General features: G+C 41.9%; 1 protein-coding gene across 1 annotated transcript; it reads right to left on the reverse strand.

The window, feature by feature from the left end:
- Positions 1 to 5,741: 5,741 nt before the first annotated feature.
- On the reverse strand, positions 5,742 to 13,708 carry rd3 (retinal degeneration 3, GUCY2D regulator). The gene is made up of 3 exons (XM_014143980.2): positions 13,557 to 13,708; positions 7,753 to 8,079; positions 5,742 to 6,694 (listed from the first exon to the last, which is right to left on the reverse strand). The coding sequence occupies exons 2-3, from the start codon at positions 8,043 to 8,045 to the stop codon at positions 6,325 to 6,327; spliced, it is 663 nt and encodes a 220-aa protein (XP_013999455.1). The 5' UTR covers positions 8,046 to 8,079; positions 13,557 to 13,708; the 3' UTR covers positions 5,742 to 6,324.
- Between the last annotated feature and the right edge of the window lie 2,635 nt (positions 13,709 to 16,343).

Below are 16,343 nucleotides of genomic sequence, written 5' to 3' on the forward strand. Positions count from 1 at the left end.
TCCCTAAGTCTAAATATTCCTGTTACATTGCACAACCTTCAATGTTATGTCATAATTACGTAAAATTCTGGCAAATTAGTTCGTAACAAGCCAGGCGGCCCAAACAGTTGCATATACCCTGACTCTGCGTGCAATGAATGCAAAATGACCCAATTTCACCTGGTTAATATTGCCTGCTAACCTGGATTTCTTTTAGCTAAATATGCAGGTTTAAAAATACACTGCTCAAAAAAATAAAGGGAACACTTAAACAACACATCCTAGATCTGAATGAAAGAAATAATCTTATTAAATACTTTTTTCTTTACATAGTTGAATGTGCTGACAATAAAATCACACAAAAATAATCAATGGAAATCCAATTTATCAACCCATGGAGGTCTGGATTTGGAGTCACACTCAAAATTAAAGTGGAAAACCACACTACAGGCTGATCCAACTTTGATGTAATGTCCTTAAAACAAGTCAAAATGAGGCTCAGTAGTGTGTGTGGCCTCCACGTGCCTGTATGACCTCCCTACAACGCCTGGGCATGCTCCTGATGAGGTGGCGGATGTTCTCCTGAGGGATCTCCTCCCAGACCTGGTCTAAAGCATCCGCCAACTCCTGGACAGTCTGTGGTGCAACGTGGCGTTGGTGGATGGAGCGAGACATGATGTCCCAGATGTGCTCAATTGGATTCAGGTCTGGGGAATGGGCGGGCCAGTCCATAGCATCAATGCCTTCCTCTTGCAGGAATTGCTGACACACTCCAGCCACATGAGGTCTAGCATTGTCTTGCATTAGGAGGAACCCAGCATATGGTCTCACAAGGGGTCTAAGGATCTCATCTCTGTACCTAATGGCAGTCAGGCTACCTCTGGCGAGCACATGGAGGGCTGTGCGGCCCCCCAAAGAAATGCCACCCCACACCATGACTGACCCACCGCCAAACCGGTCATGCTGGAGGATGTTGCAGGCAGCAGAACGTTCTCCACGGCGTCTCCAGACTCTGTCACGTCTGTCACATGTGCTCAGTGTGAACCTGCTTTCATCTGTGAAGAGCACAGGGTGCCAGTGGCAAATTTGCCAATCTTGGTATTCTCTGGCAAATACCAAACGTCCTGCACGGTGTTGGGCTGTAAGCACAACCCCCACCTGTGGACGTCGGGCCCTCATACCACCCTCATGGAGTCTGTTTCTGACCGTTTGAGCAGACACATGCACATTTGTGGCCTGCTGGAGGTCATTTTGCAGGGCTCTGGCAGTGATCCTCCTGCTCCTCCTTGCACAAAGGCGGAGGTACCGGTCCTGCTGCTGGGTTGTTGCCCTCCTACGGCCTCCTCCACGTCTCCTGATGTATTGGCCTGTCTCCTGGTAGCGCCTCCATGCTCTGGACACTACGCTGACAGACACAGCAAACCTTCTTGCCACAGCTCGCATAGACTCCGTCTCATGCTACCACTGGAGTGAAAGCACCGCCAGCATTCAAAAGTGACCAAAACATCAGCCAGGAAGCATACAAACTGAAAAGTGGTCTGTGGTCACCACCTGCAGAACCACTCCTTTATTGGGGGTGTCTTGCTAATTGCCTATAATTTCCACCTGTTGTCTATTCCATTTGCACAACAGCATGTGAAATTTATTGTCAATCAGTGTTGCTTCCTAAGTGGACAGTTTGATTTCACAGAAGTGTGATTGACTTGGAGTTACATTGTGTTGTTTAAGTGTTCCCTTTATTTTTTTGAGCAGTGTATATACTTCTGTGTATTGATTTTAAGAAAGGCATTGATGTTTATGGTTAGGTACAGTCGTGCAACGATTGTGCTTTTTTTCTCAAATGCGCTTTTGTTAAATCATCCCCCGTTTGGCTGTCGGCTGTCTTTGTTAGGAAGAAATAGTCTTCACAGTTCGCAACGAGCCAGGCAGCCCAAACTGCTGCATATACCCAGACTACCCTGACTCTGTTTGCAAGAGAAGTGACACATTTTCCCTAGTTAAAAGAAATTCATGTTAGCAGGCAATATTAACTAAATATTCAGGTTTAAAAATATATACTGGTGTATTGATTTTAAGAAAGGCATTGATGTTTATGGTTGGAGCAACGTGTACCTAAGAAATTATATGCAATGCAGGACAGGCTAGATAAACTAGTAATATCATCAACCATGTGTAGTTAACTAGTGATTATCATTGATTGATTGTTTTTTATAAGATGAGTTTAATGCTAGCTAGCAACTTACCTTGGCTTCTTACTGCATTTGCGTAACAGGCAGGTTCCTCGTGGAGTGCAATGTAAAGCAGGTGGTTAGAGCGTTGGACTAGTTAACCGTAAGGTTGCAAGATTGAAACCCCGAGCAGACAAGGTAAAAATCTGTCGTTCTGCCCCGGAACAAGGCAGTTAACCCACCGTTCCTAGGCCGTCATTGAAAATAAGAATGTGTTCTTAACTGACTTGCCTAGTTAAATAATCGGCCAAATCGGCATCCAAAAATACCGATTTCCGATTGTTATGAAAACTTGAAATCGGCCCTAATTAATCGGCCATTCCGATTAATCGGTCGACCTCTACTTGGCACACCTGTATTTGGGGAGTTTCTCCAATTCTTCTCTGCTGATCCTCTCAAGCTCTGTCGGGTTGGATGGGGAGCATCGCTGCAGAGGTATTTTCAGGTCTCTCTAGAGATGTTTGATCGGGTTCAAGTCCAGGCTCTGGCTGGGCCACTCAGGGACATTCAGAGACTTGTCCCAAAGCCACTCCTGCATTCTCTTAGTTGTGTGCTTAGGATTGTTGTCCTGTTGGAAGGTGAATCTTCGCCCCAGTCTGAGATCTTGAGTGCTCTGGAGCAGGTTTTCATCAAGGATCTCTCTGTATTTTGCTCTGTTCATCTTTCCCTTGATCCTGACTAATCTCCCAGTCCCTACCACTTCGTCATTATGGGGTATTGTGTGATTGATGAGGATTTTTTTTAATTTAATCCATATTAGAATAAGGCTGTAACGTAGCAAAAAGTGAAGGCGTCTGAATACTTTCTGAATGCACTGTATTTGAAAGATGACCATATTATTTCAGGGCTCTACAGTTACATGTGCACCTAAATTGAATAATGTAGCAGCACACAAAGAAATTCAGGAGCACAATGAAACATATTTGAGGTATTAATGAAAGTAATTGCCAGCAATTACAAAATACAGAGTTTAGGAGCACAAGCAAATAGATTTTTAAGATTGAGATGTAGGCTACATTGTGCCTATATGAATCCTAGCTACTTTTGAAGCACATCTTCTGAAGAAGCTCGCTCTTGTCCTTTCTTTCTGTGCTACCACGTTTGCATACTTCTGAGGCTGTGGGACAGTGAAGAAATCATTACAACAACTTTTAACAGGGTGATTTTTTTTTTTCTTTTTCATCTAGGGGCACTGGTACTCCCAAATAAAAATTCCAGGTAGAACAACAAAATATTTAGGAGCATATGTCCCCGAAATGGTAGCACTTGTAGAGCCCTGTATAGATAATAGTCAAAGCCTGAAGGACCGTGTTTCAGTTAGATTTTGCTTTCTCCTGTCTAGATTCCCGCAGCAAATCCAGAAGGAATTCTATGAAAAGGAAAAAGGAAAAACAACACAAGGTATTTTTCTTCAAATATTCCGTTTTCAGTATTTATTTTGTTAAAGGTGTGGTTTCTGACTTACGTAAAGTGTCCTCTGTTTTAACTCTTTTTTTTTTTTTATATAGAAAGGGAAAAAGGAGAAGAAGCACAAACGAAAGAAGGACAAGAAAATGACACCAGAGGAGGAAAGCGCTGGACCTGGACCTATTCAGATCTCCAAGGTAGAATACATTTATGGGACTATTTATCCTTAACCAAGTTAGCTACATCCATACCAGTGGTTTGAAGCTTTCTGAAAGCTGTCATTTTGAAATGAAAAATCTATCTTTCAGTATTTAAAGGAGAGGAGGAGAAAAAGCAAGTACAGCATAATCACAGGAAAGAAGATCAAAATGAAATTGAAGAAGTCAAAGAAAGACAAGCTGGTGTGTATGAGTGTGATGCATGAAGGTTTTTTACTTAAGAATGATTATGAAAAGTGAAGGTTATTTTAACTACCATAGTTGAAAGCACTGATTGTAAGTCTCTCTAAAATGTAAACCTATGCATACTACACATTGTTTCAACAGAGGGACAAGAATCGCGCCGAACTGCTCGAGTTCCTCAACTCCACGTTGTAATGCAAAGGCCGTCATCGTTGGTTATGTTCCAGAACCTTCCAATTTTTGTCCAGAAGAGAACTCAGGGAAAGACGACCCTTTTGATAAAGCTCTGAACTAACATCCATTTACAGGGTTATTATTATCACTGCAAGAGATGTGGGACATGGCCTGTTATCTCAAAATGACAGAATGTGCCATGTCTCTCTTTTAGAAAAAGCGTGCTGTCACTCCTGTGGTTGTCGGCCCCTTCAGACCAGTGGAGGCTGCTGAAGGGAGAACGGCTCATAATAATGGCTGGAACGGAGCCAATGGAATGGCATCAAACCATGTGTATTTGATGCCATTCTAGCAATTCCGCTCCAGCCATTACCACAAGCCCATCCTCCCCAGCCATTACCACAAGCCCATCCTCCCCAGCCATTACCACAAGCCCGTCCTCCCCAATTAAGGTGCCACCAACCTCTTGTGCTTCACACTGTTTGTAACTGATGTCTGTTTGTTTAGTCTTTTTAGAATTGTAATTTTACTATAACATCAAAGGAGCCAGTCACTGACCTTTTTTCAGTATGTTTGCTGCACAAGGTGTTGCTAAGCAAGTTAGAACAGTGTTGCTGTGGTGGAGACTACAGATCAGCAAAGATCTGAGTGATGAACAACATACCTGGGTTCAAATAGTATCGGTTTTCCTTTAACTACTTCAGTTGATTAAGCTTGCCCGGCACAATGGAACAAAAGGAAAAGTGCCAACCCGTCCATCTTTCACGCCTTCAGGCTCAAGCGCTTAAAGTATTTGAAAGCAAATACTATTTGAACCCAGGTCTGATGAACAAAGAGATTTGGGTACATTTTATTGTAACGTAATCTGTCAAATAGAACACCAGTCCGGCATTGCATTGTGTTTGATGATGATCTATGTTTTTCTAGTTGTTTTAAGAAGGTCCAAAACAGTCCTGCAGCTAAACTCGAGTCCCCTGGAATGTAATTATTGTTAGATATATTGATTATCAGAGAACAATGTATAGTATGTACAAATCTGAGACTGGAAACTGGATGTCATCACATGTAATACTATAAATCAGTATTATTTTGGATGAGCTTTATATATTTTGTGAAGCCCACTTGATGTGGCAAACTGCGACAGTCCACCCAATAAAACAGCTCTTCTCTCAACAGCAATACACTGCTGCTGTTATAGATTCTTTACAAGAGTCATCTGAAATGTTCCAGTACAATAAGCCATCCATTCCCATTGTGTATGAATTATTGCTGCCATTGTGTGCATCTTATGAGACACAGTTTGTCCTGTATCCAGGCTTTGTCAATCTTATTGGACAAAGCAAATAGCCCAGGCTCCTCAACCTTGGTTGCAGAGCAATAAAACGGTGCCTTTGTGCTTACCACTTAGCTTTTCTCATGCTTACCCCTTAGCTTAGATGTGGATTTTTATGCTTTTCTCCTGAGAAATTGCCATAAGAAAGTGATTTGAAATATTTGCACAGAAATTGTATTTTGCTGATAAGTCAATAGCAATAAAGACCGACAACACAAAGAGATCAAGATGCACTGTATTCCAACGGTATAGAGTTAGAAAGAAGATTGATATAATCTACAATGTCATGGTAACCACTCTAATAGAGCAGTCAGTTTACTGTTGATTTTTCAAGTTATTAAAAGGTCTCTAAAAAGCTATGATTAGCAGCACTTCCCTTCACAGTGCCAAAAAAATGCTTGAGAAAAAAACAACTTGTTGATTGTTTCATGTGTAAGTCTCATTGGTTAACTACAATTGAAGTACATGTAGCTCCGGAGTATTATGTTATAAAGAAAGCAACACAATTTTCTTAGAAACTATAATTTACAATAAAGGTACAGCAAAGAATGTGTCTGAAAATGTCAAAACATTGTGAAATATCCTTAGCATAGCTCCCCATATCAAATTCATAAGTCAAAAGCTTTCAATAGTGGATGACCCCACACTGCTGAAGGAGGGGATGGGAGAGACATGTCTCCTATTTCTCCTCATTCTTGTTCAAAGCAGACTGGGCAGGTTCCAGGGGTTTGGTATAGGCTACCTCTCACTAGCGTCGTTCTATCCTCCACTGAACCACAACACTGTCCTGTGGATCCCCAGCTCAGACGGCCTTGGTAGCGTACAGCCCTTTGTGTCTGAAGTTGGGCATGCTCCACACCCTCTGGGACCTGTCAGCCCTTTCCTCCAGTGCCTTCTCCACGTCTTCTGACACCGTCTTCAGCTCGCACACACCCTCCCCTCCCCCTCCAGTCGAGGTCAGGCCCAAGGTGCTGCCAAAAGGGTTGATCTTGACGCGTGACTTGAAGTTCATGAGAGACATGCTCATGGCCCGTTTGTTGTTCCACTGGCGCGAGAGCCGCTGCGCCTCCTGCTCCTCCCTCATGCGGTCCAAGGCCTCGAGGACGACTGTGCGGAAAAGGGCAGACACCTCCTGCACCTCCGGCTCGTTCTCAGTCACCACCTGGCGGAACCTGGATATCAAAGAGAGAAGTCAAATCGGTCTCGGATCACGTGTGGCTCAGTTGGTAGAGCATGGTGTTTGCAACGCCAGGGTCGTGGGTTCGATTCCCACGGGGGACCAGTCCAGAGAAAAAAAATGTATGAAATGTATGCATTCACTACTGTAAGTCGCTCTGGATAAGAGCGTCTGCTAAATGACTAAAATGTAAATGTCTCAGCTAGACCCATGTGTGACTGGTCAGGTGGCTATGTTAGGTTAGGCCCCTGAGCTAAAGCCTAGGAATTAACTCAGAGAGCCAACACAGGTCTTCATGTTACTCAGCCAGGGTTCAAACCCAGGTATCTTGCGCACCACAAGACTGTTAGCCCACCAACCTCAAGCCTAGGCATTCATACAAGAAGCCAACGCAAGTCTTCAGGACTCATCATGTGAGTGTGGTTCCAAACCTCCCCCAATACATATGCATCAAGATAAATGGATGACTTATCGATAGATTTCAAAATAGTACAAAACCAGGAGACCTTAAGCCATCCGCTGTAATCGATAGCTTTTTTTCACTTTGCCTAGTTATATTCACAGGAGAGAAACTACGTGGGCGTCTAGTTTTCTCATGGAGGGTTCAGAGAGTACATGCGTGGGAAGGAGATGAGCTCGTACTATTCGCTCAGCAGCGTTTACCATCGCCACTGTACCACCACAACGTGCTATCACTAATGCACTTGAAAAACCTTTGATCCAAACAAGCCTATTATATCAGAAGAGCTTCTCTCTGCTTTTCCACCATGCTTTTGTGACAGCATCAGTGCTCTCGAGTCCCTTGCTCGTTGGCTGGCCGCTAGCAGATGGGATATTTAATGGTGGCCCCTCTGTCTTCCCATAGAGATGGGATACTTACTCCTCTCAGATTAGGCTGATAAGTTCTTAGGCCTTCAAATAGGTCAGCCCCCACCAGTACCCTTGCTCCTGTTGATTTGATTCCCTCTCTCTCTCTCTCTCTCTCTCCTCTCTCTCTGATACGTTAGGTTAGGGGGTTAAGTACAGAAACAACTAAGGTCAAAGGTTACTCACCTCAGTATGACAGCTCCGCAGTAGGATGGATGCACCTTGGAGCACAGGTCCTCCAGGCCCAGCTTCTCACCAGGTAACACGTCGTAGGTGTTGCGTGGCGTGTTGACCAGCCAGCTGTAGTCTACGCCAGTCTGGAGGCGCCGGTACTCGCTGTCCCTCTCACGCTGCATCCTCTCGGCCTCCTTCAGTTGCCAGTTGAGCTCCAGCATCAGGGTGTCCGTGACCACGTCAGACGGGTCCCGCCGCGGACTCCGGTAGTCCGACTCGCTGCTCCAACTGAACCACGAGGCCATCGCCACCAACGCCTTGTCCCCCTCGTGCCCCGTGCTGCATGGGAGGAACCAGGCGGGAGTGTGAGGAGAGGCCATGGTGTAAATCTGTAGTACAGTGCCTCTCTAGTACAGTGCATGCAATAAAAGCAAAGTCTACTGTGTTTGCTAGGTTGTGGTATGGACTATTTGACTTATAGGGTTGGTTTTCCACAATGAGGTTTTCTCAATATTTCTTGATGAAAAAGGTCATTGTAAATGGAAGGGAAGGGAATCCTACAAAGTACTCCTATTGATATTCTCCATATTGTATAAGAGAGGATCATTAGTAATCTTACGATTTCATTGGATGGATTGTGTGGATGTCTTGATAGTCTGTTTAGCCTGGGTTGCCATCACATCAATGTAACCCATGGGAGGTACAGGTAACGTGCGTACCTTGCTAGCTAATGTCTGTTTGTTGCCAACAGCTTGGAGGCTTTCTACACCTGTCTCCCCTGGACAGGCTATTATCACAGATCAAAAAAACATTCCCAAAGGAGAACAGCACAAAGAGAGAGGTGTTTCACAGCCACAATCCTGTTATTCAGGTGTCTGTCTGTACAAGCTAAAGCCTTTTATATCTAGTCCCTTCCTTCACATCCACTCCCATTGCGTCTTTGTCCTAAATGGCACCCTATTCCCTACATAGTGCACTACCCTATAGGCTCTGGTCAACAGTAGTGCTATATAGGGAATAGGGTACCATTTGGGATGCAATCTTCTCTGCTTCATGACTCCCACTTCCTGTCAACCTCTTCCAAGGGTGTCCATTAAAACTAAAGTGGGCTGTTCTATGCATTTATAAAGCTGAAAATTACATAAGATATTGTTTGTTATATGCATAAATAATCGGAATAAACTAATTTGACCATCAGTGCATCTGTGTTGGCTTGATTTTTTCTTGTTTTTATTATCGAAAGTGGGATTTTGATAAAAAAAATATATATATTTGTGTTGGTTATGTTTGTGTTGGTTTTTATTGTAAATTACGTAGATGAACAATGTATGTGTTTATAAACATGGGCTTATTGGACAGACAGAGAGACAGCATGAGATTAGTCCCATCCCTGCTCTCTATACGATCAGATCAGTGCAGCATTTTGGTAGGTAACTTTTCGACTTAAATGGTACCAAAGCTATATTGATATTTTTGGATCCCCATTAGCTTTTGCCAAAGCAGCAGCTATTCTTCCTGGGGTCCACAAAAAAACACAAAGCATGACAAGTAACAAAACACTGATACACTGATAGACAAGGACAGTCACAGAAATTAAAATACAACGATATACAAACAATATAACAAATAAAACCTTATAGTAAAAACAAGGATGTGTCTGTCTATGTGTGCGTGTTTTTGTGTGTCCCCTTACAGTCCCCGACGTTCCATTAAATGCTGTTTAATCTTTTTTTTAAAGGTAATTTTGCTGTTTGCTTGAGTAATTGGTGATGAAAGGGAGTTCCATGCAATCATGGCTCTGTGTAATACTGTGCGTTGCCACTGGAGTCAGACAGTTTCTCTGGAACCCGTTTAGCTTTGCTTTGGCTAATGGATAAATGTTTATTGGTAGACCTATTTGGTCGTAATTTTCTCATGTTAAGAATAACATTTCACAATCTATACAATGTGTCGCAATGTTGCCATTTTTAGACTGTTGGCTTCTGGCAATAATATAATGACTTGTTCAATAGGCTAATTAAAGTTGGAAATTCAAACATTGCAGATTGTACCTGACCCTGCATGACATGAGCCGTCCTCGCACTCTCTCCCAGCTTGGGTGGAAAGTTGTTTGTAAAACCAGTCTATTAATGCCAAATAATCAGTGGCGACCCATCATTCAGTGCAGAGCCCCACCTGTTTTTAGCCACACATTATTTTTGGGGGGTTGCCTGTTTTGCATGTTATTTTGGCATTAATAAGTGTCACATATCAATTTGCAAACAATGTAAACAAAAACATTATTAGAATAATTGAGTTAATGAAGCAGCATACAAACATGGTCTCTTTTTTGCTTTCTTGAGTAAGGAAGCTCCAAAAGGCAGGTGTTTCAGCTTAGCTCAGTGCTATCTGTCGGTGGTGGGGCAGCCAGCGGAAAATACGGAGCGTAGGGGTTGGTAATGTTCTCTAGCTGCACCGTGATTGGCTCAGTGTTCTGTCACTCCTGGGGACACTACGTCACTGTTAAATCTAAGGGTAGCGGTTGAATATTCAAGCCCCTTGGGTGCTGCCATGGCAATTAGATTAGAAGTGCCCATTCAAGAAGGCTCAAGGTCATTGGCCACAGAAAAAATTATATCAAATCACGTTATATCTACAGTAGCTTTGATTGGACTGATCATGTCAACATCAAACTTTCAAAATCTTAGCTAGCAGTCATCATCATGAATGAAGTCCACAATCTACTGGCAAATCCTTTTTAATCCTTGTCATATGAAGAGAAATAATGAAGAAAAATTATAGATAAAACGTATCGGTGCTCATCAGCCATTGGACATAAACATTACACAATAAGTTGGAAATCTCAAATTCAACAATGAGTGGTTTGGAAGGAATCAGTGGCCAACTGCAAGCAATGCAAAGCAATCACTAGCCTGCTATACAGAGGAGTGGCTGTGTGGTCCCAAATCTTGTTTTAAGGGTCTCTTTTCCAAGTTTAAATGATAAACATTCATCATTGGCCATTCTGTCAATCCAGCATGATTTCTGCCATGCTAAAATCAACTGTTAACTCAGAACTGGGAAATCTGACTTCAGTGAGTTCAATACAACAGGGAACTCGGGGAAAAAACGAGATCCGACTAAGTTTTGAACGGTCATCGAACTCGGAATTGTCGGGAACTCGAGCCTCTTTCTAGATCACTGACGTCATCATGATTCGACCTTGTTTTTTTACCAAGTTCCCAGTTGTCTTGAAAGCACCACAAATCGAAAGAATAACCAGACTTTGATGACAATGTTTGATGACAAAACCGCCGCGCATCTTCCTGTTCAAGAGAGCACAGCACAACAAGATGAGTCCAAAAATGTATTGTATGCCACTGCATAAATGATGTAATATGCCAGGGAGATATGTATACTGTAGCTAAGAAAGTAATACTAAGTGTATGTTGTGTAGTAAGCTGTTTGTAGCCCATGTGCCTCACCCTAATAATCTGGTCTATTTACCCCTCTTAATTTCACCTACTGTTCTGACTTGGTGGTGCACATGTAGCCTATAAACTGTTTTAGAGAAATGTAATCATCGAATATTGTAAGAGCTTTCATTGTCTGCTTATATGCCCCCTTTATTTATCCTACGGCTCTGACTTGGTGTACACGAAGAACACTGTAAGAATGGCCAATGTTCTAAATTCTGTCCTGTACATTTCAAAAGCACTGAACAAATAGTTATATTGATTACATGATTTACATCCGTCCTAGCTCACTCGTTAATGTCTTAATCGAAATTACAGATTGCCTCTTATCCACTTGTCGTCCCCTTATGCCATAGTTTGTACATCTCAATTGTCAGTAGAACCAAATGGACCGTAGTCCATTTGGACCGTAAAGGTACAAACTATCATCACCGTGCCCTTAAGAAAACCACAAATATTATGAACACATTAGAAATAGTGGATATTTGGACACTAAAAAACCCCGACCTATTGAGATATACATGGAGGAGACATAATCAAGCTAGTCATCTTGACTACTTTCTTGTCTCTTTCTCTCTTGCATCAAAGGTTAAAAAAAGTTTTAATAGGAGACAGAATGCGAATAAATTCAGCCACTACTCAGCGGGTTTTGTCTGGCTATATTCAAGATAAATTAAATCAAATTAAATCCAACCAACAAATTTTGGGCTGTTCAGTATCCAGACAATCTGTCCCCAGAGCATCCTATACAGTTAATCTCTTTCCGTAACGTGTTGCGGCCGGCAATTAAGGAGAATGAGAGACTCAATTAGGCTTAAGATGTTGCAGAACTGCTCTATTTGAAGCACCACTCACTTATGTTTCCCTGATGTTGCTAGTACGGCAATCAAGCTGTTTTACCATCCCTGTAACTGTCGTTTCTGCAGATAGATCGTTTTCTAAACTGAACCTCATAAAGAACTACCTAAGAAGCATTAATCTTTCAGTCTGATATGGCTTTTGAACACCTGAGTAAGCTCCACTCATTGGACTGGCGCCGTCGTAGCCTTAACCACAGCATACAGTACTGTCAAAAGTATTTATTAAATAAAAAATTTAAATAGACATTGATGACCGGAGCATATGTGTCCCAAGAGCTTGAACATGATACATGACCATCCAATGTTATATCTAGGAGTTTTTCTCCCTTAACTTGCTCAATGGTCACACCCTTTATACACATCTCCAGCTAAGGTTTAGGTTTTAGAAAATATTTTGAACCAAATACAATGCTTTAAGTTTTAGATGTATTTAAGACCAGTTTATTATTAAGCACCTATTATGATACTGACTGCAACTCCTTATTTATAATTTCAGTGAGGTCATATGTATATGATAATAATGATAATAATGTTACAATGAGTATTCATGAACGCTTAATGGAGTATTTCCATCCTGCCATCAGTGCTAATCCCAACCACTTTCCATATTGATCGAGTGTAATTGTAAGGTTAACTCATGAATATGCAAGTATTTCCTAAGCCTTGTTTATACCTGACCTTAACATGCATCCTTCGTCCTGGTCTTGACCTGATCTTGTCTGTTTACACTTTTAAGATCTGATCACAATCAGATCACAATATTTATTTTGATCATCTACACTTGTCTAAAAAATGTTGGCACAATCAGAATGTGGACAAGATCAAGACAAAGGCTGCATCTCAGAACCAGGTATAAACATGGCTCCTGCATTGACTCCTGTTTCCTGGAATGTGTCCCACTCTCTTCTGTCCTCCTGCCCAGAATAACCCTGCTTATACCTGGTGCTAACATGTGACTTTCGTCCTGAATTTACACAGATTTGAAACTTAGACTTCATCAAAATCAGTTCACAATTAATATTTTAATTGTCTATACCTGTCTGAAAATGTGGGCACAATCAGAATGTGGATTTGATCCAGACACAAGCTGCATGTTAGCACCAGGTATAAATGGCGCTAATGTTGTACTAATTTGCTCAAACACACTACTCCTATGGATAAAACTGAACACATTGGATAACATGGAATAGAAGGGTGATTTTTCATGGGACTTTCCAGAAGTAGATAGGCTTCCCTGTTATTTAAGTTTTATGTAATTGTAGATAGGTGTGATTAGATTTAAGGTTAAAGACGTTCTCATCTAGTGTATAGTGCGTCTTTCTTAGACAAGAAATATATGCATCTTACTGATTTGGATAAATTATAATTTTTAAAACTATATTGTCCACTTTTAACACCCTGCCTATCAGAAATCTCACTTGGCACATATTGTAGTCCATACTAATACTTCACATCTCCCCTTAAACTAAAACAAAACATTGTATGAATAAACTCTGCTTACCTGAACTCTCGTCAGTCTTGGAAGCTATAGCAGGAGTGAATTCACAAGGGAGTGAATATATAATGTATATTATGACCAAAAGATTGATGAAGAGAGAGATGTTGTTGGAAGATGTGTTGCTGTCGGTCGCATGGACTCTGATAGTTCTCGTCTTGCTTGTGAAGTCTTTGAGCACACACACTCTCACTTAGTGTTATACAGTAAACCCCACCCCTTTCACACACAGTCCCCTCCTACCTGGAGCCATAGCCTGTGGTTGATTCCACACACACACACACACACACACACACACACACACACACACACACACACACACACACACACACACACACACACACACACACACACACACACACACACACACACACACACACACACACACACACACACACACACAGTCCCCTCCTCCCCGGAGGCATGGCCTGTCATAGCTTGTTTACAAAGATTGGGGGCAATGTCTCAGAGGGCAACAGCAGATCACAGCCCCAGATGAAGTGCCTTGTGAAGCCTCTTACGGACTCCCTGTTGCCATAGTGATGCTCCTAAGCCTATTTGGCCACAATAAGCTTTATCAGCTGAGAGGGAGGCAGAGAGAGATGGGGATGGAGATGGAGGGAGGGAGATAAAAGGAGGGGGGAGGAGAGAGAGTAAGATGATGAGAGAGATGGTGTATGTGGGCTAAACATGACAAGACAGCTTACTGATGGGTCGACATGGTCGCCTTTTAATAGCTTTTTAAAGGTCAGTCCAATATCAATTATTTTGTCCCATACCTAATGAGCTCAGTCGGCACAGTTTGTTCCTGCATGATCATTAAAGCAACGGTTTGTTCATATGCTGTATGTGTTCAGTATGTTACAAATAAAGAAGGAAATGAGCTTCAGTATTATATGTATGTGCATTCGTGTGCATGTGTGAGAGCGTTTACAATGAAGTCTGTGTGTGGGTGTTTTTTATGTTGCTTGTTCGCTTGCTTGCACTGTTGGGTTAGTGTGTAGGAGTGTGGTTGTCCATGGAATAAACACTTGTGAGAATAAACACCTGCAAGCTCTTCTCCAGAGCATACTAAAAGAGAGATTCTTCCTGTCTCTCTCCCTGTAGGCCCTGGTCAAAAGTAGTTCACTACATAGGGAACAGGGTGCCATTTGGGATGTAGACAGCGTCTCTCCATCTTTCCCCTTCCCGTGAGTGACGATTCCCAAATCTAGGATGTGTTGACATGGCCGTAAGGCCGTCTCTCTGCCTTGGCAAGAACTGCCGAGACTCAGCCTGGAGCTGACAGATTGGCAGGTAAGATCATGAAGATCATGTAGCCATGTGACCAAGTGACTCACTCTCAGGTCCATGGTGGTGACGGAGTCGTCCCACAGTTTCTAGGTTTTGGGTGCTATATGTAGGAGGATGACGGAGGGATGATGTGGTGTTTACTCCAGAGATAGCCTGTTATAGATTAAAGACAATCTTTACTCTGGGGTTTAGCCCAATCCCCAAGTACACGTCACTAGCTTCCTGACCCACCCATCCTTTAAATAGAAAGGATGTGTCTGGAAAAAAAACATAGTCATTTAAAATACAGTACACTGGGATTTGTATTAGACTTCTTTGAAATCAAGTTAGAGTTTATTTATCTGAACAGTGAAGAGTCATTTCATAACAGTAATGTTGAACAGTACTTCATTGAAACTTTCACTGATCAAAATGACAACACTGTCTGCAGACAAATCAGCTTCTGTGAGTTAAACCAGTCCATATATCAATCAAGGTTGGTTAACTTAAAATATTCATATCACTCTTTGATGCAGAGCAAGAGAACAGTGTATCTTATTAGTTTATCTCATAGGGGCACGGTTGGAAATTAAATGCAGGAAGATTTACGCATTGGCGGGTAAAAATGTATTTTTCACCAGCCACATTGGCGGGTGGTCACACAGAGCATTTGGGATTTTTTTTTTTTCAAACCAAAACCCAAATGTAGGCCTAAAATGTTTTAAATAATTTATGATTTGTATTTCTTGCAACTCTCTGAAGAAGTTACGCCAGGGAATAATGTGTTAGCTGATTACATCACGAAAACGATGCGCAGCTTCAGTGGGAAAGAAGTCCATGTGTTGTATTTCTGGATGGCCACATAGCTACCAACAATGACAAGAAACTGCAACGTTGGCAATCATAAGTGGCTGGTTTCAGCTAGTTTCATCTTGTTCTTTATACCATCTGTTGTTTTGAGGTGTTTTGACTGATTTCATGTCAATGCTAATAAGGCAAAAATTCACTAGCTAGATAAACAACAACTGTAACGATGCATTTGAGAGACAACTAGTGCTCATTGTGCACATTTATTTATGTTTTCAAAAAAACATTGGATACGAAATATTGATTTACACGTTGTCAACAATCTAAGCCAACCCATTCTGTTTTGCCCCATAGCTGCGCATGTGTCCGTTTCGTTGCTAATAACCAACCCATAACAGTCTCATGTCCTTAGCAAGAAGTCTACGCTATTCACAGCTCCACCACTAGAGAGAGCTCTTGCATAACTTTCTGTAAATTCATATTCAACACGAGTGCTCTGTCGTCTGTCATCTATCATCCACAAAACAAGCAAGTTTGAATCAACGTGCAGTTGAAGTTAACACCTAAGCATTGTTTTGTTTGTTATTTATTTAAGGTTTATTCTAGAAAAGGCACACAATAACAGAAGTAGCAAAAAAAAGACGTGTTTCCATTGTTTTTATATTTACCTTTTAAAATGTCTTTTAAAATTGATTTACATTCCTATGTGGGGAA

The sequence above is a fragment of the Salmo salar genome, chromosome 15, assembly GCF_965601325.2.
Source record: "Salmo salar chromosome 15, fSalSal1, whole genome shotgun sequence".
NCBI classification, from domain to species: Eukaryota; Metazoa; Chordata; class Actinopteri; order Salmoniformes; family Salmonidae; genus Salmo; species Salmo salar.